The 25497-nt window shown below is 42.3% G+C and overlaps 1 protein-coding gene across 1 annotated transcript in view; it reads right to left on the reverse strand.

The window, feature by feature from the left end:
• Window positions 1–24652, reverse strand: part of egfra (epidermal growth factor receptor a (erythroblastic leukemia viral (v-erb-b) oncogene homolog, avian)) — a 366184-nt gene extending 341532 nt beyond the window's left edge. The window contains exon 1 of the mRNA XM_070881226.1: window positions 24508–24652. Coding sequence (XP_070737327.1) covers window positions 24508–24601 — 94 coding nt within the window. The 5' untranslated portion in view covers window positions 24602–24652. The remainder of the gene's footprint in view (window positions 1–24507) is intronic.
• Between the last annotated feature and the right edge of the window lie 845 nt (window positions 24653–25497).

The raw sequence follows: 25497 nt of genomic DNA on the forward strand, positions 1-25497 counted from the left end.
CCACCACCGAGAAGGACAAGGGCAGCAGTTTCATGGGAGCACCATTACCTCCAAGTCATACACCATCTTGACTTGGACACATATCACCGTTTATTCATGGTCACTGGGTCAAATTCCTGGCACTTCCTATCCAACAGCATTGTAGGAGCAGCTTCACCACATGGACTGCAGAGGTTCAATAAGGCAGCACTTTCTCAGGGGAACCAGGAGTTGTCAATAAATGCTGGCCTTGCCAGTGACGTCCGTGACGTCCACAACCCGAGAATGAACAAAACAAAAAGGACACAGGCCTTTAAAATCTCCCCATTCCAAGTCAATTTTATAAAATTTCAAGCTCAGCTGGTTCAAATGTAGTTCCCACTCAGAACCTCACATATTGTATGCATAAAGTGGAATACACAAATTAGTGTAAATAAAATGATTTATTTTTATGTCACCGAGACACGAGACATAGAAAAGTCAAGGACTGGAAAAGACAAATGTGACCAGTCCCAACCTTTAAAAAATGCCACATTATGCTCTCTTATACCCCTCAATTACTTCTTTCACCAAAAAAACTATGCAGCTTAGTCTGGAATTCACTGACACAGTGGCATTATAGTGAATACTTGGAAAATCATGAGCGGATGATGTAGTTACTATTGGTTCCCCTGTCGAGCAATATTTGGGGGCATAGTTTATTTATGCCCCCATTGAATCTTCATTAAGGTTTCCCGAGCCTTCTTTCATTCAGTTAACATTTCAACTTCCTTCTTTTCTCCTCATACCTCAAATGCCCAATCCCTGGTTCTTGCTTTAGTTGCCCTCATCTGCATCCTTTTCAAAGCCAAGATGTTCCCACTGTTGTACTGTTACTAGAACTGTACAGAATGCGCAAACTGCAGCCAAACTAATGGACTATACAATCACAAAATTACCCGACTTATGTTCTTAATTTTGTTGAATGCTCCCATCCATGTTTATTTGTTAAACAATTAAAAGCTGATAGAGTTAAAGAAAAAGCGTCATTTCCTCTGTGACCAAACAGCCAATGGTAGTTCTAATCCCACCTTTGTGTCCTTATACAAATGTTATTTGAACCGTTGTGTTCGTATTAACACAACTGCTGGATTTATTAATGCCAGTAAATAAACTCATTCTCTGAAGGCAGCTTGGAGCAGGATTCCCAATGGCTTACGCACTGCAATCTGAGTGTGAAGATACTCAAATATCAGTCTTGTTGATATATTATTTAGTCCACAACATTTAAAAAAGAGAGAGACAAAGACAAGAGTTCCAATTTCAATAAAAAATGAATGAATCCACAGCATGTAAATGTAGTAGATAAATGTTTGAATGCATGCATTAGTAATCAAATAGGGTTAACAGCAGATCGCTAACCAGCTTTTTTTCTCTACTACCGAAATGCTCATAATTGAGGTTACAGCATTATTGTACCAAAACATTATGGACAACATTTTGCACATTTTTATAAGAGTTATGTGAATGAATAGGTTTTACACGATTTCCTTTCTTCCCCTGTGCAGGAGGGCATCTGCTGACAGCACTTGGCTGCTTGGGAGGCAGGGTGAGATTCCAGCAATTGCCGACAGGCTGAAAACTTTTTATGTAAGTGTCAATCCTAATCCAGAATGAATCCATTTTAACCAGTTTTCAATAAAAGCTATTAAAAAACTAGCTCTATAAATACAATCAATTTATTGAATATTGGTAATAAAAAAATTAAATGACATCTCAATGCTACATCAGTACCAGTCAATTTCAGGATATTATTCTCTTAATTGTCCTTTCACACACATCAACAACAACCGCTTGCATTAACATAGCACCTTTAACACAAGAAAACATGGCAATGGTGGAGCAAAAGAAAATCAGGGATGCTCAAGGTTGAGAGGAGATTTGACAGAGGTGTTCAAAATCATGAGGGGTCTAGACAGAGTAGATAGAGAGAAACTGTTCCCATTGGTGGAAGGGTAGAGAACCAGAGGACACAAATTTAAGGTGATTGGCAAACGAACCAAACGACATGAGGAAAAACTTTTTTTATACAGCGAGTGGTTATGTTCTGGAATGCACTGCCTGAAAATGTGGTGGAGGCAGATTCAATTGTGCCTTTCAAAAGGGAATTGGATAATTACCTGGAGGAATTTTTTTTGCAGGGCTACGGGAAAAGGGCGGGGGAGTGTGACTAGCTGAAGTGCTCTTGCAGAGAGCCAGCACGGGCTTAATGGGCCAAATGGCTTCCTTCTGTGCTGTAACCATTCTACAATACTATGATTCACAAGAGGCCAGAGTTGGAGGAGTGCAGAGATATCAGAGGGTCGTACGACTATCGGAGGCTACAGAACTAGGGAGGACGAGGTTATGGAGGGATTTGAAAACAAGGATGAGAATTTTAAAATCAAGATGTGGCCCTGACCAGGAGCCAATGTAGCGAGCATAGGGGTGGTGGGTGAGCAGGATTTTCACCAATGAGAACAGTTAGAACACAGCTGTAGTGCAGCTTTGATGACGTGCAGTCGAAGTGATGAAAAAATAAAAATAATGTTCAGTGTTATAAAAGTTGCACATTGACTCATTCATGGGTGTTGTCTGCTTGGTTATTACTGAGTCTAAGTTCAATCCTTGGAACAAACCAATGCCAAAATCCAGTCTGCTGCAGCAGCCAATGTAGCAATCAGTTTAAAAAATGTTTCGAAAAGAAATATATATTTTTTTAATTGTTAGCTTTCACAGCAAATGGAGCCTGGGTTTTTGAATATATTTAAGGTGGAGAGAGACAGATTTTTGAATGATAAGGGAGTCAAGGGTTTTGGGGAGCGGGCGGGGAAATGGAGTTGAGGCCAGGATCAGATCATCCATCATCTTATTGAATGGCGGAGCGGGCTCAAGGGGCCAAATGGCCTTCTCCTGCTCCTATTTTTTATATTTATGTAAATGTTTGGTGTCACTGTTCATCAACTCTAAAATATCACTGTGCACAACCCTAGCAGTCTCTTGTAATTCAACTATCCAGGCAACAACTCTCCTTGGAGAGTGATCACAACCTCTCCTTGTGCACTATCCATCTGAAAAGCTGATAAAACAATCTGTTCCCCCAGTGCTCCCTACTTCATTATACTCTCCTCAATTTAACTGCACACTTCACCAACTTATCTTCACCACACAGATGTGTTTCACAAGCTGTGATTATTTAATCTTATTTGAAATCATAATTTCACTGTTACATCAACACATTCTTAAATATCTACTACAGTAAACCTGTTTCACCTATTTGATGCATTACAATATTATATATTCTGGAAGAAGCTGAATCTGGTTTAAATAATCTACAAACCTGAATCGATCATCATTCAAAAACCTGTTTTTTTGTACGCACGTATTGTATAGTAACTGTCAGACAAAATCATAATTGAAGAGCGAATCACACAGAATTTGTTAACAGAAAATAATTCACTGACAGGGCAGCTGGAGTGGCAAAATTGACATTGGATGCTGTGGAGGGAACAATTTGTATTTATATAGCACCTTTAACATAGTAAATCATCCTAAGGTGCTTCAAGGGAGCGTTATAAAACAAAATTTGGAACCAAGCCACACAAGGAGATATTAGGGCAGATGAGAGATAAGTTTTAAGGAGTGTCTTAAAGAAGGAAAGAGGGGGTAGAGAGGTGGTGGGGTTTAGGGAGGGAATTTCAGAGTTTAGGGCTTTGGCAGCTGAAGGCACTGCCACCAATGGTGGAGCAATTAAAAATCAGGGATGCTCAAGAGGCCAGACTTAGTGACCCCATTTCAATCAAGAAGCTTTGTGGGCATTCATCAACCACTCAGCCTGTATCAGTCATTTTTGTTTCAGGGTCTGTTGATTGACCATCCCACCAGCTCCATTGTGTTATATTTTACAGGTAGCTTTTAACTTGTGCTTCAAACATTGCACAATAGACAGCAATATCACTTGGAAGAAATCTGACCAGAATGCATAATTTCAAATTATTCCTCCACTATAGTTCAAATGATTCCTCCACTATAGTTCAAATGCTGGTCTGCACTTGTTAATTGGTCGATATAAAGGGCGGGATCTTGCAGTAAACGGCAAAGGAAGGCATTTGCCGTTCACTACGCTGACAGTTGCCCAAGAGTTTTTCCAGGCTTTTGAACACAGACTTGCCGTCATCGGACGTCTGATCCAGTGCGGCAACCTCTACAGGGGATCTGTGAGCAAGAAACAGTGCGACTCTTTAACCAATCGATTGAAGAATCCTCACAGACACGCAGGCCAGAATTTTAAGTCAGGAGGTGGGTTGGAGGGCGGGGCGGGGGTGAGCGGGGGACTAGAAAGCGATCAAGAAACCTGTGATATGTCCTTACTATACCGTACAAATGCACATGAGGTCCATGCTTGAGAGAAGGTCACTCGGTGACCAGTAACTTTTATTAGCCAGCACTGAAGTGATGGAAGTGGGTGGAGCTTCCCCTTTTATACCTGAAAGACCAGATTAGAAGTGTCTCCCACAAGTTCACCACCTAGTGGTCAATGTTCTCACAGTGTACAACTAGTCAGTTTATACATGGGTTCAATGACAGTTAAATATATGACAACCTGGAAGAATGGTTTTCCGGCAGGCCCTAAATTTAACAGCAGGGCCTGATTAACATTTCAAAGCTCTGTTTCCCACCTGCAGCCAGCTAGATGGAACGGGTGATCAGAGGCATCTTGGGAGATTGGAAGGACCGGGGCAGGGCAGAGGGCAGTGGGTGGGGGCGAACTTGGGGGTTGGGTGAGGCAGGGTCCCTGGATCCAGTAGGCAGTGGAAAGGCACTTGCCTCCTGGATCCAGCAGTCCTCACCTTCCTTTAGCTGATGGGTTCCCCGAGACATAGGAAACACGACCAGCCAGAATTTAATTTGTAGTGGTGGATCACCATGAAACATGTCAGCCTCATTATATTTAAATGATACATCCGCCTCCTGGGAGGGTTGGCACCCCCCTCCCCATCCCATCTCCGTTAAAACCGGAAGTGGGTGGGCGAGGGGAGGTCAGGATTCCATTTTTTTTAATTTTTTTTTTTAAAACTGTTTAATCTTCCACCTGTTTTTTTTAGGCTTAAAATTCTCCCCTCAGAGTCTAAACCACGAAGTATAAACCAGGAATTATAAACTAGATTTAAATCGTATACAGAAAGCAAAATAAAGATTGGCATAGAAAGATGGGATTAAGACAGATAAAAGACAGAAAAAGTAAAAAAAAGGTGTATTTAAAAAAATCTCAAACACTAATTAAATTCTGAAGAAATGGGACTCCACACATAAAATTAAACTTTCAGTGCCAGAGAGGTTGATTAGCATTATGACTGATCACGCCATTAAAAATTCACTTACACCTGAATGCATCAGCCATGACTTTTTCTAGTGTGTTTAATGGGTAACTAGTACAGCAACTTCACGCCCTTACGTTGATTTCAATGCCAAATTTATCGGCTAGTACTGTTCGAGCACAGCCTGTGGAGGAGCAAGGCAGCTCAGACCGCAATTTCTAGATTTCCACTGTGCATGTGCGGACTCCGGAAGTTTAACTGGACCAGCCACATTACATAGAAATTAGGTGCAGGAGCAGGCTATTTGGCCCTTTGAGCCTGCACCGTCATTCAATAAGATCATGGCTGATCATTCAACCTCAGTACCCCTTTCCTGCTTTCTCTCCATATCCCTTGATCCTTTGGCGTAAGGGCTATATCTAACTCCCCTTTGAATATATTTAATTAACTGGCCTCAACAACTTTCTGCGGTAGAGAATTCCACAGGTTAACAACTCTCTGAGTGAAGAAGTTTCTCCTCATCTCAGTCTTAAATGGCTTACCCATTATCCTTAGACGGTCACCCCTGGTTCTGGAACTCCCCAGCAATGGGAACATTCTTTCTGCCCAATCCCGTCAGAATTTTATATGTTTCTATGAGATCCCCTCTCATTCTTCTAAACTCCAGTGGATACAAGCCCAGTTGATCCAGTTTCTCCTCATATGTCAGTCCTACCATCCCAGAAATCAATCTGGTGAACCTTCGCTGTACTCCCTCAATAGCAAGAACGTCCTTCCTCAAAACAGAACAAAATATTCCAGGTATGGCCTCACCAAGGCTCTGTACAACTGCAGTAAGACCTCCCTGCTCCTATACTCAAATCCTCTAGCTATGAAGGCCAACATGCCATTTGCCTTCTTCACTGCTTGCTGTACCTGCATGCCGAACATCAATGACTGATGTACCATGACACCCAGGTCTCGTTGCACCTCCCCTTTTCCTAATCGATCACCATTCGGATAATATTCTGTCTTCACGTTTTTGCCACCAAAGTGGATAACCTCACATTTATCCACATTATACTGCATCTGCCATGCATTTGCCGACTCACCTAACCTGTCCAAGTCATCCTGCAGCCTCTTAGCATCCTCCTCACAGCTCACACCACCACCCAGCTTAGTGTCATCTGCAAACTTGGAGATAATACATTCAATTCCTTCATTTAAATCATTAATGTATATTGTAAATAGCTGGAGTCCCAGCGGCACCCCACTGGTCGCTGCCTGCCATTCTGAAAAGGACCCATTTATTCCGACTCTCTGCTTCCTGTTTGCCAACCAGTTCTCTATCTACATCAGTATATTACCCCCAATACCATGTGCTTTAATTTTGCACACTAGTCTCTTGTGTGGGACCTTGTCAAAAGCCTTTTGAAAGTCTAAATACACCACATCCACTGGTTCTCTCTTGTCCACTCTACTAGTTACATCCTCAAAAAAACTCTAGATTTGTCAAGCATGATTTCCCTTTCATAAATCCATGCTGACTAGGATTGATCCTGTCACTGCTTTCCAAATGCGCTGCTATTCCATCTTTAATAACTGATTCCAACATTTTCCCCACCACCGATGTCAGGCTAACCGATCTATAATTCCCTGTTTACTCTCTCCCTCCTTTTTTAAAAAGTAGTGTTACATTAGCTACCCTCCAATCTATAGGAACTGATCCAGAGTCAATAGAATGTTGGAAAATGATCACCAATGCATCCACTATTTCTAGGGCCACTTCCTTAAGTAATCTGGGATGCAGCCTATCAGGCCCTGGGGATTTAACGGCCTTCAAACCCATCAATTTCCCGAACACAATTTCCTGACTAATAAATACTATGGTAACAATGGCTGGGTCAGAGGCTGGGTATTCTGCAGCGAGTATCTCACCTCCTGACTCCCCAAAGCCTTTCCACCATCTACAAGGCACAAGTCAGGAGTGTAATGGAATACTTTCCACTTGCCTGGATGAGTGAGCTCCAACAGTACTCATGAAGCTTGATACTATCCAGAACAAAGTAGTCCGCTTGATTGGCACCCCATCCACCACCTTCAACATTCACTCCCTCCACCACCGGCGCACAGTGGCTGCAGTGTGTACCATCTATAAGATGCACTGCAGCAACTCGCCACTGCTTCTTTGGCAGCACCTCCCAAACCCATGACCTCTACCACCTCGAAGGACAAGGGCAGCAGCTGCATGGGAACAGCATCACCTGCAAGTTTTCATAAGAACATAAGAATTAGGAACAGGGGTAGGCCATCTAGCCCCTCGAGCCTGCTCCGCCATTCAACAAGATCATGGCTGATCTGGCCGTGGACTCAGTTCCACTTACCCGCCCGCTCCCCGTAACCCTTAATTCCCTTATTGGTTAAAAATCTATCTATCTGTGATTTGAATAGTATTCAATGAGTTAGCCTCAACTGCTTCCTTGGGCAGAGAATTCCACAGATTCACAACCCTCTGGGAGAAGAAATTCCTTCTCAACTCGGTTTTAAATTGGCTCCCCCGTATTTTGAGGCTGTGCCCCCTAGTTCTAGTCTCCCCGACCAGTGGAAACAACCTCTCTGCCTCTATCTTGTCTATCCCTTTCATGATTGTAAATGTTTCTATTAGATCACCCCTCATCCTTCTGAACTCCAACGAGTAAAGACCTAGTCTACTCAATCTCTCATCTTAAGGTAACCCTCTCATCTCCAGAATCAGCCTAGTGAATCGTCTCTGTACCCCCTCCAAAGCTTGTATGTCCTTCCTTAAGTAAGATGACCAAAACTGCACGCAGTACTCCAGGTGCGGCCTCACTAATACCCTATACAGTTGCAGCAGGACCTCCCTGCTTTTGTACTCCATCCCTCTCGCAATGAAGGCCAACATTCCATTCGCCTTCCTGATTACCTGCTGCACCTGCAAACTAACTTTTTGGGATTCATGCACAAGGACCCCCAGGTCCCTCTGCACCGCAGCATGTTGTAATTTCTCCCCATTCAAATAATATTCCCTTTTATTGTTTTTTTTTCCCCCCCCCAAGGTGGATGACCTCACATTTTCCGACATTGTATTCCATCTGCCAAACCTTAGCCCATTCGCTTAATCTATCTAAATCTCTTTGCAGCCTCTGTGTCCTCTACACAACCCGCTTTCCCATTAATCTTTGTGTCATCTGCAAATTTTGTTACACTGCACTCTGTCCCCTCTTCCAGGTCATCTATGTATATTATAAACAGTTGTGGTCCCAGCACCGATCCCTGTGGCACACCACTAACCACCGATTTCCAACCCGAAAAAGGACCCATTTATCCCGACTCTCTGCTTCCTCCAAGTTACACACCATCCTGACTTAGAAATGTATCGCCATTCCTTCAGAGTCTGTGGTTCAAAATCCTGGAACTCCCTCCCCAGCAGCACAGTGGGAGTATCTTCACCATGCGGACTGCAATGGTTCAAGGTGGCGGCTCACCTTGTTGAGATCAATTAGGGATGGTCGCGGGCCTTGCCAGCGACACCCACATCTTAGAACTATTTTTTTTTTAAACTCGGGAAGTTTCTGGCTGATTTACTCCATAAGAACGGTAGACCGGTGAGCGTTGTTTGCCTCACCATTATTCTCAATGCAAATAACAACAACTTGTATTTATATAGCTCCTTTAACGTAGTGAAACGTCCCAAGGCACTTCACAGGAGTATTATGCGATAAAAATTTGACACCGAGCCGCAGAGATATGTTTTAAGGAGCGTCTTGGAGGAAAGAGAGGTAGAGAGGTGAAAAGGTTTAGGCAGGGAGTTCCAGAGCTTGGGGCCGAGGCAACAGAAGGCACAGCCACTAATGGTTGAGTGATTAAAATCAGGGATGCTCAGGAGGGCAGAATTAGAGGAGCGCAGACATCTCGGGGGGAGGGGGGGGGGGCCATGGAGGCTTTCGAAAATAAGGATGAACATTTTGAAATTGAGGCATTGCTTAACCGGAATCCAATGTAGGTCAGTGAGCACAGGGGTGATGGGTGAGTGGCACTTGGGGCGAGTTAGGACACCGGCAGCCATATTTTGGATCACCTCTAGTTTACGTAGGATAGAATGTGGGAGGCCAGCCAGGAGTGCGTTGAAACAGTCAGGTCTAGAGGTAACAAAGGCATGGATGAGGCCATTTCAGGGCTAACTGTATGACAGATATTTTGTGGCAGATGCAGGTTTTTTTTTTAAGGTGAAGGGCTAAGGCCCATAGATCAGGGCACTATTGGGGTTAAAAAAAACAAAATTCAGTTATCCAATACTTATTTGGTTTTACAATTGCAATTGGATGCCATATGTACAAATGACTTAAATGAACGGCTTTCTTTCATTAGTTATAATTTGCATTACTGCTCGTTAAGCCTTGTACATGGTACTAAAAACAGCTTTAAAATATACAAGTTAAATCTCCATGTTTAAAGTGCAATATTCTTAGAAGATAATAACTATTGAAATAAAATGACGACAGCAGTCTGCAGAAAACTTGGAAAGCTATCAACAACTTGTATTTATAAAACGCCTTTAACATAGTAAAATGTCCCAAGGCAAAAAAATGACACTGAGCTATATAAAAGAGAAATTAGGGCCGATGACCCTTGCTCAGAGGTAGGTTTTAAAGAGCATCTTAAAGGAGGTAAGGGAAGTAGAGAGGTTTAGGGAGGGAATTCCAGAGCTTAGGGCCTAGGCAGCTGAAGCTACATACCAAATGTTCTAAATTTCCCCAAATTCCTTAGGGTGCAAGATGTTTCAAAATGGTGAGCCAAATTTTCATTGTTTTGTACTCTAGTCCAATTGGCAACTTTTATTTTTCCAAATTCCTGTTAAACCATGTCCTAGCAATTATCTTGTTTGTGCAGCTAACCCAATTAAAATCAGAGTGTATTGCTCTAAATGGAACCAGAATCACCAATGTTAACATACACCTTTCCACCAAACTAGTGCATGTCTGGCGGTATCCGATTACTACCATCCGCAGATTCTAGGTTCTGTAGCAAGCAGGACCATGACGTACTGTTTACACCATTCACATCAGTTTGGTTTTGGGCCAGTTAAAAAGCATCCATGTTGAGAGGTGGGTAGCGTCAGCATAAACAAATCTGCTTCATTTCAATGGTATGTTTTTTTATTTAGAACAGCTGCAGATTGAGAATAAATCTGGGCTTGCAGCTGCTCTGTCAATTCAGTATCCATGGAGGTCCAATACTCTGAGGGAGTTAGCTGCAGTTATCTGCCTGTGGTGTTGCCTTCAGTTTTGAACTGATCTTTTGATATGTAAACGTTAGTTCCTGTGTTTGTGAGACCTGAAGACAAATCCAACATTTCTTTACACAAAGTAAACCAAATGAACGTTGCCAATTAACACACGCTTGGTAAATTTCATGTAAAGTAAACCCAATGAATGCTACCCAATAACTTCAGTGTCATTCTTTGCTAAAATGTTTAAGTTTTAGTAAATAGAAATGGGTAAAAGATGACAAGTTTTTGTCTGTAGGAGGGTCCTATTATCTAAAGTGCTGATGACTGGTCGGGGCGGTGGACCCGCTGCAAGGGAACTTTCGGCCCTCAGCTGCCACAACTTCTGCCCCGAGCCAAAAAAGCTTCAAAGTACCGAATATTGACGGCATCTCCGCCGCCATGTTTCGGGTGGAGGGCAATTCCTATCCTGTAATTTCCTAACTCATCATCTGGACCAGAAAAACGCATTGTAATGTACAACTCATTTTTTAAATTGTTGACTTTTCTGAACAAGAACTGTTTTAAGTATTGGAACCACTACACTATAGAGAATGAAGGAGTATCATAAATTCTACTTCGCTTTGTTTACTGCAGAGGTCAAGTGAATTTGTACGGCCCACCAACTGAATATGGCCCTTCCGAACATTTATTGTGTGCAATGCAAGATTCAAGGGCGCCTTTATTTTTACAGTGGTTAAAGTGGCTTAAAGTTGGAGCCAATTGGAAAACAACCTGTTGGCTCGTGTTCGCTCTTACTGAGAAAAGCTTTGGCAGCTGTGCGTGCACAGCAGGACATACCAGCCAGGGCGAACTGGCTCCCCCAAAAGGGCGCGGGATCCTCGGGGTTCTCAGGGAAAAAGGGGTCACAATAATACAGCGCTATGGAACCATTCATGGGTCGGGAAGGGGGCTCTCTAGAATTCTCTGGATTTCCCATATGACCAGTCTGCCCCGATGCCAGCACACGCACAACAGATTGGTTGCATGCTCCAGAAGGTAAATTTATAGCAGTAAACGCCTTTATAGAAACGAAAACAATAGCTTTAAATGCACTAAGAATGTAAGAAAAGTAGTCAGATGGAAAAAGCCATTCAACCCAAAGTTTTTCCCACTATAATATTACCATTTCCATCATAAATTCTAATAGTATTTTTAATAACCCCAATGTTCTTGCTGTTTCAGTGAAATTGCTAATTTTATTAGCAGCACATTGACCCTCAAGTAGGAACTCCCTACCTGCTGGGCCCCTCCAGAGACATCACGGACATGGATTGTCTTGGATCTGTAACTTCAAAATTAGCACGAATGCTATTCCAAGCTGCATGGCCCTGGGAAACTGTGCTACTTGTAAACATACATACTGGACATTATTTCACCTGAATGTGTTGCACACAAAGAAGGAAAAAATTGCTCATATTAGCACATTACTGGCATTACTCACGGCACAGTCTCGGACTATCCTCTTTATTTTTTTTTAAAGATCGCAAGCAACATTTGCCAGAATTCAAACGTGAATGTTCGACAACATAACGTGTACTGAAAGAAGACTACACCCAAATTACATGCATGTGTTTTGACACACTTGCTTACACACCATCTTAATTAGATTAATTCACCATTGATAAAGCTTCCTCTATTTCTATCTGATTAAAGAACCAAGAAGAAAAACTAAGAGAAACATCCTATTTGCTGTTGTTGCCAAGGGCTTTGTTGAAACTCAATTGTTTGTATTAGTTTGTAGTTGTTTTTTCTCACTACACCACACAACGCATTGATGGGCTGGTTTTCCATAAGTTAATGGCAAGTTATGCTGCAGCTCACATGCATTACTAACACAACAGGAAACAGGATCACTTCTCCCAGAGAACTCACACCCTACACAAAACTCCAAATCAGCGCAAGTTCAGTAGTATTCATTGTAATTTAGTGCAATATAAAAACAACCACTTTGCACCAAGGTAGGGCACACAGTACAAATACCAGGTATAAGGCACACTACTTGATAATATATGAAATAGCAGGAATTTCAAATATTTCTAATGCGGAATGGTCTGTTAGTTTTGACTCAGTTTTATAGGGAAAGGTCAACAGAAAATATTTTTGAATATTTCAAATACTTGATTCTCTTTTAATCTTAAGGTTTTCCATTAAAGAAGTTGCATTTATAAAGTGCCCCATCATGTCCTCAGGACACTCCGGCAGTTTACAAACCAAGTTCCACAAACAGCAAATGAACGAATGACCAAATAATCTGTGACAGTGTTAGTTGAGAGAAGAATCATGACCAGACACCAGGAGAACTCTCTGTGCTTCTTTAAATAGGGATCTAGGATCTTTTAAGTCAACGTGAACAGGCATACAGGACTTGGTTTAACAACCCAGCCAGGAATCAGCACCTTCAATTATGCAGTACTCCCTCAGTACTGCACTGAGCAGTCAGCCTGGATTATTTGCTCAAGTTCTTAGTAGGGCTTGAATCCATAACCTTTTGCCTCAAAGCACTACCAACGGAGCCAAGCTGACAGTAGAATTTGATATGCACCACTGACTAAATTGGACTGCAATTATTCTCGTGTTTTATCAAATGTACATAGGCAAGGATACAAGTGTAAGTAACAGCAAGGTGAACTAACAAGATTTGGTGGCTTGGTGTCAAATTTTGTTTGATAGCACTCCTGTGAAGCACCATGGGGCATTTTACTACATTAAAGGTGCTATATAAATACAAGTTGTTGTTATTATTTAGAATGTTGGTTACCAGAGAGGGACAGGAGACAAAACCAATACTATCAAAGAGCACTGACACAATAAGTCTGTGACACACCATTGTGTTATAGCACTGAGTGTCTGTAAACAGAAGAGGTTTGCCAAACATTTTTGAAGAGTGTCCCTTTACACAGAAAGATCAACAGGTCACCTATGTAAAAGAAAAGTGTCAAATTTGGGTGAATATTTGTTTGGTTAATATTAGTTGGAAATATTTTACCGCATCTGTATTATTTGCTTCAAAAGTGATACGCGTCTTCCTGCAACTACAACAATTTAATATCAAAATACTAGGCCAAAAAAATCCCCCCCCCCCCCAACCCAGATATTTTGTTTGTATACAGTGACATGTGTGCCACATGGTGGAGGAGCAGCCCATGAAACAGTATTCACTCGTCCAAGCACAGGTTCATAAGCTTGCTGGTAATGCAGCTTTGAAAAGCTGAAAATTAGTGTTAAAATTGAACTGTAGAATAATGAATTGTGGTACAAGGGTAGTGACAAAAGATTTTGAGTGTAACATTTCTGGAGGGACAACCATCTCACAGAATCAGTGAATCTTTCATTACTACATTAAATAGTGCAAAAATACTTGCAGCTTGTGCTAATAAAAGAGCAAATGCCTAAAACGAGGCATTTATTGAATTGCTTTGATGAAGAAAAACCTTTTCTATAGCTTAAATTGTACTGGATGTATATTGAAATTTAAAGCAAGATGGCAGAACTTAATTTTATTGATGATATACACCAAATATCTAACGGTTCTATGCCAGTTTTTATTTTACAAAAGAATTTGAACGGAAAGACTTGAGTCATTTCACAATTACATAGCATATACAGCACATAAACAGGCACTTTAGGCCAGTCAGTCAGTGCTGGTGTTTATACTCCACATGAGTCGCCTCCCATTCCATCTGCCTCATCTCAGCCTTTCAGCATATCTTTCTACTCCCTTTTCTCTCATGTACTCATCTAGTTTCCTTTTCAAAGCATCTAAGCTATTTGCCTCAACCACTTCCTGTTGTAGCGAGTTCCACAGGACGATCTTCAGTGTTCAAAAAAAATACTTAAAATAATACATTCCATGTAACCAAGACTATAATGAATTAATTACATACATAAAAATAGGTGGAATTAACTTCAAGCTAAAAATGACACCAAATCTCGAATAAACCCATCAGTAGACTGAACGATGAGGGTATTAAAGATCATTAGCAGTGCTAATTATTTGGAACGTGATTTTATATTTAGTAGTTTTACATTTAATTTTCCTGCAATCGTGCTGAATGGAGTTCGAAGGAAAGGTCATTGACTTTAAGCATTCCGAACGGTCCATTCCCTCCGCGACAGCCTGGTCCATTCCGCAGTCATCCTCCTCTTCCCAGGGCACCATCCCGTGCAAACGCAGGAGATGCAACAACTGCCCTTTTAACCTCCTCCCTTCCCACTGTCCAGGGCCCCAAATACTCCTTCCAGGTGAAAGAACGATTTACTTGTACTTTCAGTTTAGTATACTGTATTGGCTGCTCACGATGTGGTCTCCTCTACATTGGAGAGACCAATCGCAGATTGGGTGACTGCTTTGTGGAACACCACTGTGCCGTCTGTAAGCGTGACCCTGAGCTTACGGTCGCCTGTCACTTTAATTTCCCGCTCCACTCCGACCTCGTCCTCCTACACTGTTCCAATGAAGCTCAATGCAAGCTCGAGGGACAGCACCTCATCTTTCGTTTAGGCACTTTACAGCCTTTTGGACACAACATCAAGTTCAATAATTTCAGAGCATAACCTCTGTCCTTATTTGGCTCCCTTTCCTCCTTTTTTTTTTTAAACCCCACTCCCCATCTTATGTCATTTTTCTCTCTCCCATGGCAGCTGATCATTATTCCACCATTCACACTCTATCTAGATTAACTTTTTTCTAACTTCTGCCATTATCATCTCAAGTCGGCCCATCATTCCATTTGTCGCTCAAATCTCTATCTTCCACCCTATCACAGACCTTCCCTTTTGTTCTTTCATCCCCTCCCCCTTTCAGTGCTCCTTAAGAATCTGTTCATTTCAAACATTCACCAGTTCTGACGAAGGGTCATCGACTCGAAACGTTAACTTTGTTTTTCTCTCCACAGATGCTGCCAGACCCATTAAGATTTACAGCATTTTCTGTTTTTATTTCAGATTCCAGCATCCGCAGTATTTTGCTTTTGACCAAACACGAAATTGTACTTCCCAACAGTCGGGTGACGCAGCACTCTGAATGCACCTACGAATGTTGAAGTTTTTATTTACTGTTAGACTTTTCCCTGAGAAAATCAGATAACTCACTGATTGCTTGATATAACTGCAGTTTTATGCAGGTTCTGTTAAGAGTCAGAAATGAAAACTGCCTTGAAATGATACAGGACCTGTGAATGTATAAAACTGGCATGCAATACAACTGAACATGTTAGCTATGAAGCCTCATATATGTTTGAATAGATTTGCTGAACAGAGAAACATACACACATGACTTTACACAAAATTCAGTACCTGAAGAAACCCCAAGTAATATCCATTTTCATAGATGATATAACTGGCTAGTTCAAACATGCAGAATTCTACCCAGTTACTGCTTGCTGAAGATGCCTTGTAGATAATATCAGCAGTAAAGTGTACAATGCACGTGAATGTAAATATGCTGCAAATATGGTTGAAAAGTAAGTTGACCTTCGAGATCAAATTCTGAAAAGCTGGAAATCCATTAAATTTATGATGAAAGGAGGATTTTTTTTTTTTTTTTTTTTAAACTGCTTAGGTTGATTGCATTCAATCTGTGAGGTTCTTCAAAAGTGACAAATCCTATATCACCACACATGACCTTACCAATAACTAAACTTTTCACCCCTCTGCCAATGTCACGGCATCAATAATATAAAATATAAAGAGAATTCTGTTTTTTCTGAAACACCACAAATACAGGAAGGTTGGGTGGTGGCACACATTCGTGCATTTCTCGAGTGTACATTTATTCAGGAGGGAAAATTTAATGCAGTGCTGTGTTAAACTTTGGCTGGCTTTGGGCACAAGCCCAATGTGTGCACTAAGGCTGCAAAATATTGTGCAAAGCAAAGATTGGTACTAATTAACAACAACAACTTGTATTTATATAGCTCCTTTAACGTAGTGAAATATCCCAAGGCACTTCACAGGAGTATTGTGTGATAAATTTTGACACCGAGCCACATAAGTAGAAATTAATGCAGGAAGAGGTATGTTTTAAGGAACGTCTTGGAGGAAAGAGGGGTAGAAATGCGGAGAGGTTTACACAGGGAATTCCAGAGCTTGGGGCCTAGGCGAGAAGGCACAGCCACCAATGGTTGAGTGATTATAATCAGGGATGCTCAAGGAGGGTAGAATTAAAGGAGCGCAGATATCTTGGAGGGTTGTGGGGCTAAAGGAGATTACAGAAATAAGGAGGGGTGAGGCCATGGAGGGATTTGAAAATAAGGATGAGAATTTTGAAATCAAGGCATTGCTTAACCGGAAGCCAATGTAGGTCAGCGAACACAGGGGTGATGAGTGAGTGGGACTTGGTGCAACACGGGCAGCCGAGTTTTGGATCACCTCTAGTTTACGTAGGGTAGAATATGGGAGGCCAGCCAGGAGTGTGTTGGAATAATCAAGTCGAGGTAACAAAGGCATTGATGAGGGCTTCAGCAACAGATGAGTTGAGGCAAGGGCGGAGACGGGCGATGTTACGGAGGTGGAAATAGGCAGTCTTAGTTATGCTGCGGATATGTGGTGACATATACATGTACTGACACCAAACTGGATGGTGCACTGGTCTTTTACCTCGGAGCTGGATTCAAATCAAGACCAAGGTGATGGCCTGAAAGACATTTGCTGCCTTTAAGGTCTTTAATGGGTTTGGACAAATTTACATTCCAATGGGGACAGGAGCAGTATAAAATTGCCATAATTCAGCACTTAAGATACTAAACTAGCAATTTTATTCAAGGAGGCAAGAATATAAATTGGCAAATTGATAAAGTAGGCAAAGTTCTCATGGTTCTCCAATGGGATAGAGCCAATCAGAGAGTGATATTAACCAGTATCCTCTATAGTACTCTGTGCACAGTCTGAAAAGATCTAAATGGGAATTAATAATGGGGAACAGGGAAATAGCAAAGACTTTGCACAAATATTGTGTATCGGTCTTCACAGTAGAAGATCCCAATAGGGGATAAACAAGGAGCTATAGGGAGGGACTAAATACAATCACTATCACTCAAGTAGTAGTACTCGGTAAAATAATGAGGCTAAAAGCGGACAAATCCCCTAGACCTGATGGCTTGCATCCTAGGGTCCTAAAATAAGTGGCTGCAGAGATAGTGGATGCATTGGTTGTAATCGACCAAAATTCCCTGGATTCTGGGGCGGTCCCAGTGGATTGGAAAACCGCAAATGTAACGTCCCTATTTAAAAAAGGAGGCAGACAGAAAGCAGGAAACTATAGACCGGTTAGCCTAACATCTGTCATTGGGAAAATGCTGGAGTCCATTATTAAGGAAGCAGTTGCAGGACATTTGGAAAAGCATAATTCAATCGGAGTCAGCATGGTTTTATGAAAGGGAAATCATGCAGGGTGATAAGGGGGAACCAGTAGATGTGGTGTATTTGGATTTCCAGAAGGCATGTGATAAGGTGCTACATAAAAGGTTACTGCACAAGATAAAAGTTCATAGGGTTGGGGTAATATATTAGCATGGATAGAGGGTTGGCTAACTAACAGAACAGAGAGTTGGGATAAATGGGTCATTTTCCGGTTGGCAAACAGTAACTAGTGGGGTGCCACAGGGATCGGTGCTGGGGCCTCAACTATTTACAATCTATATTAATGACTTGGATGAAGGGACTGAGTGTAATGTAGCTAAGTTTGCTGATGATACAAAGATGGGTGGGAAAGCAAATTGTGAGGAGGACACAAAAAATCTGCAAAGGAACATGGACAGGCTAAGTGAGTGGGAAAAAATTTGGCAGATGGAATATAATGTAGGAAAATGTGAGGTTATCCACTTTGGCAGAAAAAATAGAAAAGCAGATTATAATTTAAATAGAGTAAAATTGCAAGTGCTTCAGTACAGGGGGACCTGGGGATTCTTGTGCATGAAACACAAAAAGTTGGTATGCAGGTACAGTAAGTAATCAGGAAGGCAAATGGAATGTTGGCCTTTATTGCAAAGGGGGATAGAGTATAAAAGCTGAGAAGTCCTGCTACAACTGTACAGGGTATTGGTGAGGTCACACCTGGAGTACTGCATGCAGTTTTGGTCTCCATATTTAAGAATGAATATACTTGCATTCGAGGCTGTTCAGAGAAGGTTTACTAGATTGATTCCGGAGATGAGAGGATTGACTTATGAAGATAGATTGAGTAGGTTGGGTCTATACTCATTGGAGTTCAGAAGAATGAGAGATGATCTTATCGAAACATAAGATAATGAGAGGGCTGGACAAGTTGGATGCAGAGAGTATATTTCCACTCATAGGGGAAACTATAACTAAGGAGCACAGTCTCAGAATAAGGGTCCGCCCATTTAAAACGGAGATGAGGAGGAATTTCTTCTCTGAGGGTTGTAAATCTGTGGAATTCTCTGCCCGAGCAAGCTGTGGAGGCTGGGTCATTGAATATATTTAAGATGGAGATAGACAGATTTTTGAGCGATAAGGGAATACAGGGTTACGGGGAGCAGGCAGGGAAGTAGAACCGAGTTCATGATCAGATCAGCTATGATATTAAATGGCTGAGCAGGCTTGAGGGATCAAATGGCCTACTCTTGTGTTAGTGTGTTCTTGTGAGAACACAAGTGATGACTGTGGCAGAAAGACCATAGGAACAGGAGTAGAAAGGAGATGAGTAAAAGTGGAGGGCAGAGAAACCCAAGGCAAAAAACAAAAAGGGCTACTGTACAGCAAAATTCTAAAGGGTCAAAGTGTAATAAAAAGGCAAGCATGAAAGCTCGGTGCCTCAATGCAAGGAGTATTCGGAACCCAGGAGAGGGCTCTGAGCTAGTTAGAGTGGGTGAGAGCTCAGATGAACAGGACCCCAAGAAAGAATGCAAAAGGCAGGAGGCAACAGAGCAGAGTAGCACTGGGGTAAGTGTAAACCACAAGGTGATAGGAAGGGACAATATGTATGAATATAAAAGGGGCTGCAGGAGGAATTAAAACTAAAAATCATGGTTTAAAAACTAGTATTAAAACACTCTACCTAAACGCATGCAGCATTCAAAATAAAGTAAATGAGTTGACGGCACAAATCATTACAAATGGGTATGATTTGGTGGCCATTACAGAAACGTGGTTGTAGGGTGGCCAAGACTGGGAAACAAACATACAGGGGTATCTGACAATTTGGAAAGATAGACAAGAAGGGAAAGGAGGTGGGGTAGCTCTGTTAATAAAGGATGATATCAAGGCAGTTGTGAGAGACGATATTGGCTCCAATGAACAAAATGTTGAATCACTGTGGGTGGAGATTTAGAGATAGTAAGGGGAAAAAGTCACTGGTGGGCGTAGTTTACAGGCCCCCCAAATAATAACTTCACGGTGAGGCGGACAATAATCAAGGGAATAATGGAGGCACGTGAAAAAGGAACGGCAGTAATCATGGGGGATTTTAACCTACATATCGATTGGTCAAACCAAATCGCACGGGGTAGCCTTGAGGAGGAATTCATAGAATGCATACGGGATTGTTTCTTAGAACAGTATGTTACAGAACCTACAAGGGAGCAAGCTATCTTAGATCTGGTCCTGTGTAATGAGACAAGAATAATAAACGAACTCCTCGTAAAAGATCCTCTAGGAATGAGTGATCACTGTATGGTTGAATTTGTAATACAGATTGAGGGTGAGGAAGTAGTATCTCAAACGAGCACACTATGCTTAAACAAAGGGGACTACAGTGGGAAGAGGGCAGAGTTGGCTAAAGTAGACTGGAAATACAGACTAAACGGTGGCACAATTGAGGAACAGTGGAGGACTTTTAAGGAGCTCTTTCATAGTGCTCAACAAAAATATATTCCAGTGAAAAAGGGCGGTAAGAGAAGGGATAACCAGCCGTGGATAACCAAGGAAATAAAGGAGCGTATCAAATTAAAATGCGTATAAGGTGGCCAAGGTTAGTGGGAAATTAGCAGATTGGGAAAATTTTAAATGACAGCAAAGAATGACTAAGAAAGCAATAAAGAAAGGAAAGATAGATTACGAAAGTAAACTTGCGCAAAACATAAAAACAGATAGTAAAAGCTTTTACCGATATATAAAACGGAAAAGAGTGACTAAAGTAAATGTTGGTCCCTTAGAAGATGAGAAGGGGGATTTAATAATGGGAAATGTGGAAATGGCTGAGACGTTAAACAATTATTTTGCTTCGGTCTTCACAGTGGAAGACACAAAAACCATGCCAAAAATTGCTGGTCACGGGAATGTGGGAAGGGAGGACCTTGAGATAATCACTATCACTAGGGGGGGGGGTAGTGCTGGACAGGCTAATGGGACTCAAGGTAGACAAGTCCCCTGGTCCTGATGAAATGCATCCTAGGGTATTAAAAGAGATGGCGGAAGTTATAGCAAATGCATTCGTTATAATCTACCAAAATTTTCTGGACTCTGGGGAGGTACCAGCGGATTGGAAAGCAGCTAATGTACCGCCTCTGTTTAAAAAAGGGGGCAGACAAAAGGCAGGTAACTATAGGCCGGTTAGTTTAACATCTGTAGTGGGGAAAATGCTTGATGCTATCATGAAGGAAGAAATAGCGGGACATCTAGATAGGAATAGTGCAATCAAGCAGACTCAACATGGATTCATGAAGGGGAAATCACGTTTAACTAATTTACTGGAATTCTTTGAGGATATAACGAGCATGGTGGATAGAGGTGTACCGATGGATGTGGTGTATTTAGATTTCCAAAAGGCATTCGATAACATGCCACACAAAAGGTTACTGCAGAAGATAAAGGTACGCGGAGTCAGAGGAAATGTATTAGCATGGATAGAGATTTGGCTAGCTAACAGAAAGCAGAGAGTCGGGATAAATGGGTCCTTTTCGGGTTGGAAATCGGTGGTTAGTGGTGTGCCACAGGGATCGGTGCTGGGACCACAACTGTTTACAATATACATAAATGACCTGGAAGAGGGGACAGAGTGTAGTATAATAAAATTTGCAGATGACACAAAGATTAGTGGGAAAGTAGGTTGTGTAGAGGACACAGAGAGGCTGCAAAGAGATTTAGATAGGTCAAGTGAATGGGCTAAGGTTTGGCAGATGGAATACAATGTGAGGTCATCCACCTTGGGGAAAAAAAAAAACAGTAAAAGGGATTATTATTTGAATGGGGAGAAATTACAACATGCTGCATTGCAGAGGGACCTGGGGATCCTTGTGCATGAATCCCAAAAAGTTAGTTTGCAGGTACAGCAGATAATCAGGAAGGCGAATGGAATGTTGGCCTTCATTGCGAGAGGGATGGAGTACAAAAGTAGGGAGGTCCTGCTGCAATGTACAGGGTATTGGTGAGGCCGCACCTGGAGTACTGCGTGCAGTTTTGGTCACCTTTCTTAAGGAAGGATATACTAGCTTTGGAGGGGATAGAGAGATGATTCACTAGGCTGATTCCGGAGATGAGGGGGTTACTTTATGATGATAGATTGAGTAGGATTGGGTCTTTACTCGTTGGAGTTCAGAAGGATGAGGGGTGATCTTATAGAAACATTTAAAATAATGAAAGGAATAGACAAGATAGAGGCAGAGAGATTGTTTCCACTGGTCGGGGGAGACTAGAACTAGGGGGCACTGCCTCAAAATACGGGGGAGCCAATTTAAAACCGAGTTGAGAAGGAATTTCTTCTCCCAGAGGGTTGTGAATCTGTGGAATTCTCTGCCCAAGGAAGCAGTTGAGGCTAACTCATTGAATGTCTTCAAATCACAGATAGATAGATTTTTAACCAATAAGGGAATTAAGGGTTACGGGGAACAGGCGGGTAAGTGGAGCTGAGTCCACGGCCAGATCAGCCATGACCTTGTTGAATGGCGGAGCAGGCTCGAGGGGCTAGATGGCCTACTCCTGTTCCTAATTCTTTTGTTCTTATGTATGTTCTAATGCCACTCAGCCACTCAAGCCTGATCTGCCATCCAGTTAAATCATGGCTGATCTATAGCTTAACTCCTTCTACTCACCTTGGTTCTGCAACCCTCAATACCCGTACCTAATAAAAATCTATCAATCCCAATTTTGAAATGTTCTATTTGACCGAGTCGCAACAACCTTTTGGAGCGAGTTCCAGATTTCCACTACCCTTTGTATGAAGAAGTAATTTCTGACATCACCCTGAATGGCCTAGATCTAATTTTAAAGTTAATACCTCTTAGTTCTGGGCTCCACCACCAAAAAAGTTTCTCACTATCTACCCCCTCAAATCCTTTAATCATTGTTAACATCACAAATAGCTCACCCTTTAATCTTCTATACTGAAAGGAATACAAGACTAATTTATGCAACCTGCCCTCATAATTTAAACCTTTTTTCCGGAATCTTTCTGAGAAGAGAGATGGAAATAGTTTGGAAGTACACTGAAGTCACTTGTACTTGTTTGAATTATTTTGCATACACTGAATTACATACAAGCTTTTATGGATTTTATTACAATGCTGCAATCCTCAAGTAAAATTATAATTTCTGTAAATGCATATGGACAATCACAATGTTTTCCTTCATGTGCAGCCTAAAAGGTCTTGGTACTTGAAGCAAATTGCTACAAGGTTATTGGGATAGAGTAGTGGTTTCATTGTGTATCTAACCTGACCGAGGTATTTGATACCGTTCTAATCAGGACAGAAGAGTAAAATAGCTCATTTGCAAATATCTGATTCACTGCTCTGGGGCAACTCACAAAAGTAACCAGCTCATCCTTGTGCTCCCATGCATACAGACTAAAGGACAGTTGCGTTATCAGAACATTAAAGAACTGCTTCCCTCAACCAACTCAAAAAAGCTAATTCAAGCTTTTAAAGTAACTGGACGGACAAGTATTCTGAAGAGAATGTCACTCAACAGTCAGATGTGATGACAGATCATGAAACCGCAATTCAGTGCAACATGAGAATTATTTTTCCCCCTGAAGCAGACCACTTACAACTTTACTGCTTGTGACTTTTAGAGTCAACTGTACTGCAAGAAATATTCATCATGTTCATGAGATATCAGTGGAGATTGGGTTGCGTTTGGCAGAACTCAGCAATACGACGCTGTTCCTGCAGATGTTACATGTCTAATTCCAGAGGGTATTCGGTACTTAGGCTAACTTAAAAAAAAATGCATAATGCTTCACTGAGGGCAACTTCGCTTATTTCGTAGAATGCTTAAAGCCCGTGCAACATTAATCAAGGTTATTTTGTTGTGCAGGATTACAGTTGTTGACTGATTATACAATAAAGACAAAACAATTCACACATTGTGGTGTAGCTGACAAAAACACAGCAACAGTCACATTCTAATGTGATTGCAGTGCACAATCTTTACCTGCAATAATCCATAGTTAGAAGAGATGCTTAACGCTTCCGAAATACATCTAGTGTTGCCTGATTCTTTGGAACTGTGCTTTAAGTAAGAATGCACGCGAATTATAAATTTAGATAAGAGAGCGAGGAAAGAAATGTTCCACATTGCTGGTCACAGACATGTGTTTGTTTAGAGAAAAGCAAACTTTATGACCCTCCCCCGGCAGCAGAAACATCTCACAACTCAACTCGCTTCTTACGGAGTTACTTTCAAGGTTAAAGTCCCTGAGCAAAAAAAGAAAATGAAACACTGGAGAACACTGAACACATTCAGGGACAGCTAGTTTACCCAAGTTGCCAGAACATTTAAAACACACAGCTCAGTTCTCCGGGATAAGGGGGGGGTGGGGAGAGTCCCGGGAACACAGCTCCACACACCGGCTGGGAAAGCCGGGAGCCGGGGCACATTCCTGGAGTCAGGACACCTCGCTCCTCCCCCGCAGCCCTTCCGTTCATACTCTTTGCCCTGAAATGTTCCTTCAACGAGGTGTCTCGGAAGGAGAGGGGCGGAATCAGAGGAAAGTTTCTGTCTCCCTCGCCCCCCGCTTGTGCTTACCTTCCCGGGACAGGCACTGGCTGCCGAGGCTCAGGAGGATGAGCAGGTGGAGGTGGAAGGAGCCGGGGAGCAGAGACCGCAGCGAGCCGCTCATGGTTCAATTGCTTCACGCCTGGCCACAGCCCATGTTGAGCGCAGAGCGGGACGGGCTGCAGCAGCGCCCAGCCTGTGTCTGAGAATCTGCGCCTCCCTCCCAGTGTCAGCCCCAAGCCAGCACTCGGCCTGACGTCAACTCGCTGGGAGGAGAGAGAGCACAGGTGAGACTGACTCACTGGGTCCTAAACTCCACACAGCACACACTGAAGCCCCCAGGTTACTCTCAACACACTCATCCTCAGTGACAGAACGGGATATATGAACCTGACAGACCCCAACCATCTGGGCACACATATCCTATTAATACTTCCAGTACTTCAGGAGGGTAGGCGAGGAGAAGGGCAGAGATGGGACCCACAGCATGCACACTTCTGTGCAGCCCTACAGATCCAGCCATTCTCTCCTTTCTACCTTTGTTCTTCCAGCACCGACACCACTCACGGGGAGAAATGATTCTGGCAATGTGCATGTGTCTATGCATACAAGATATTAACTCTAAAAGTGCTATGAGTGCATCTTGGAGAGAGGAGACAGAAGAAAGAGCTGTGCCTGAATACACTATTAACACACTGAGTGATATCAAAGCATGGGCCTTACGCTTAACATCCCATAAGACAAAGGTCCTCCACCAGCCTGTCACCGCCGCACAGCACTGCCCTCCAATCATCAAGATTCACGGCGCGTCTCTCGACAATGTGGACCATTTCCCATATCTCGGGAGCCTCTTATCAACAAAGGCAGACATTGATGCGGAGATTCAACATCGCCTCCAGTATGCCAGTGCAGCCTTCGGCCGTCTGAGGAAAAAAGTGTTTGAAGACCAGACCCTCAAATCTACCACCAAGCTCATGGTCTACAGGGCTGTAGTAATACCTGTCCTCCTGTATGGGTCTG

Source organism: Pristiophorus japonicus, chromosome 5 (genome assembly GCF_044704955.1).
Source record: "Pristiophorus japonicus isolate sPriJap1 chromosome 5, sPriJap1.hap1, whole genome shotgun sequence".
Lineage (NCBI taxonomy): Eukaryota > Metazoa > Chordata > Chondrichthyes > Pristiophoridae > Pristiophorus > Pristiophorus japonicus.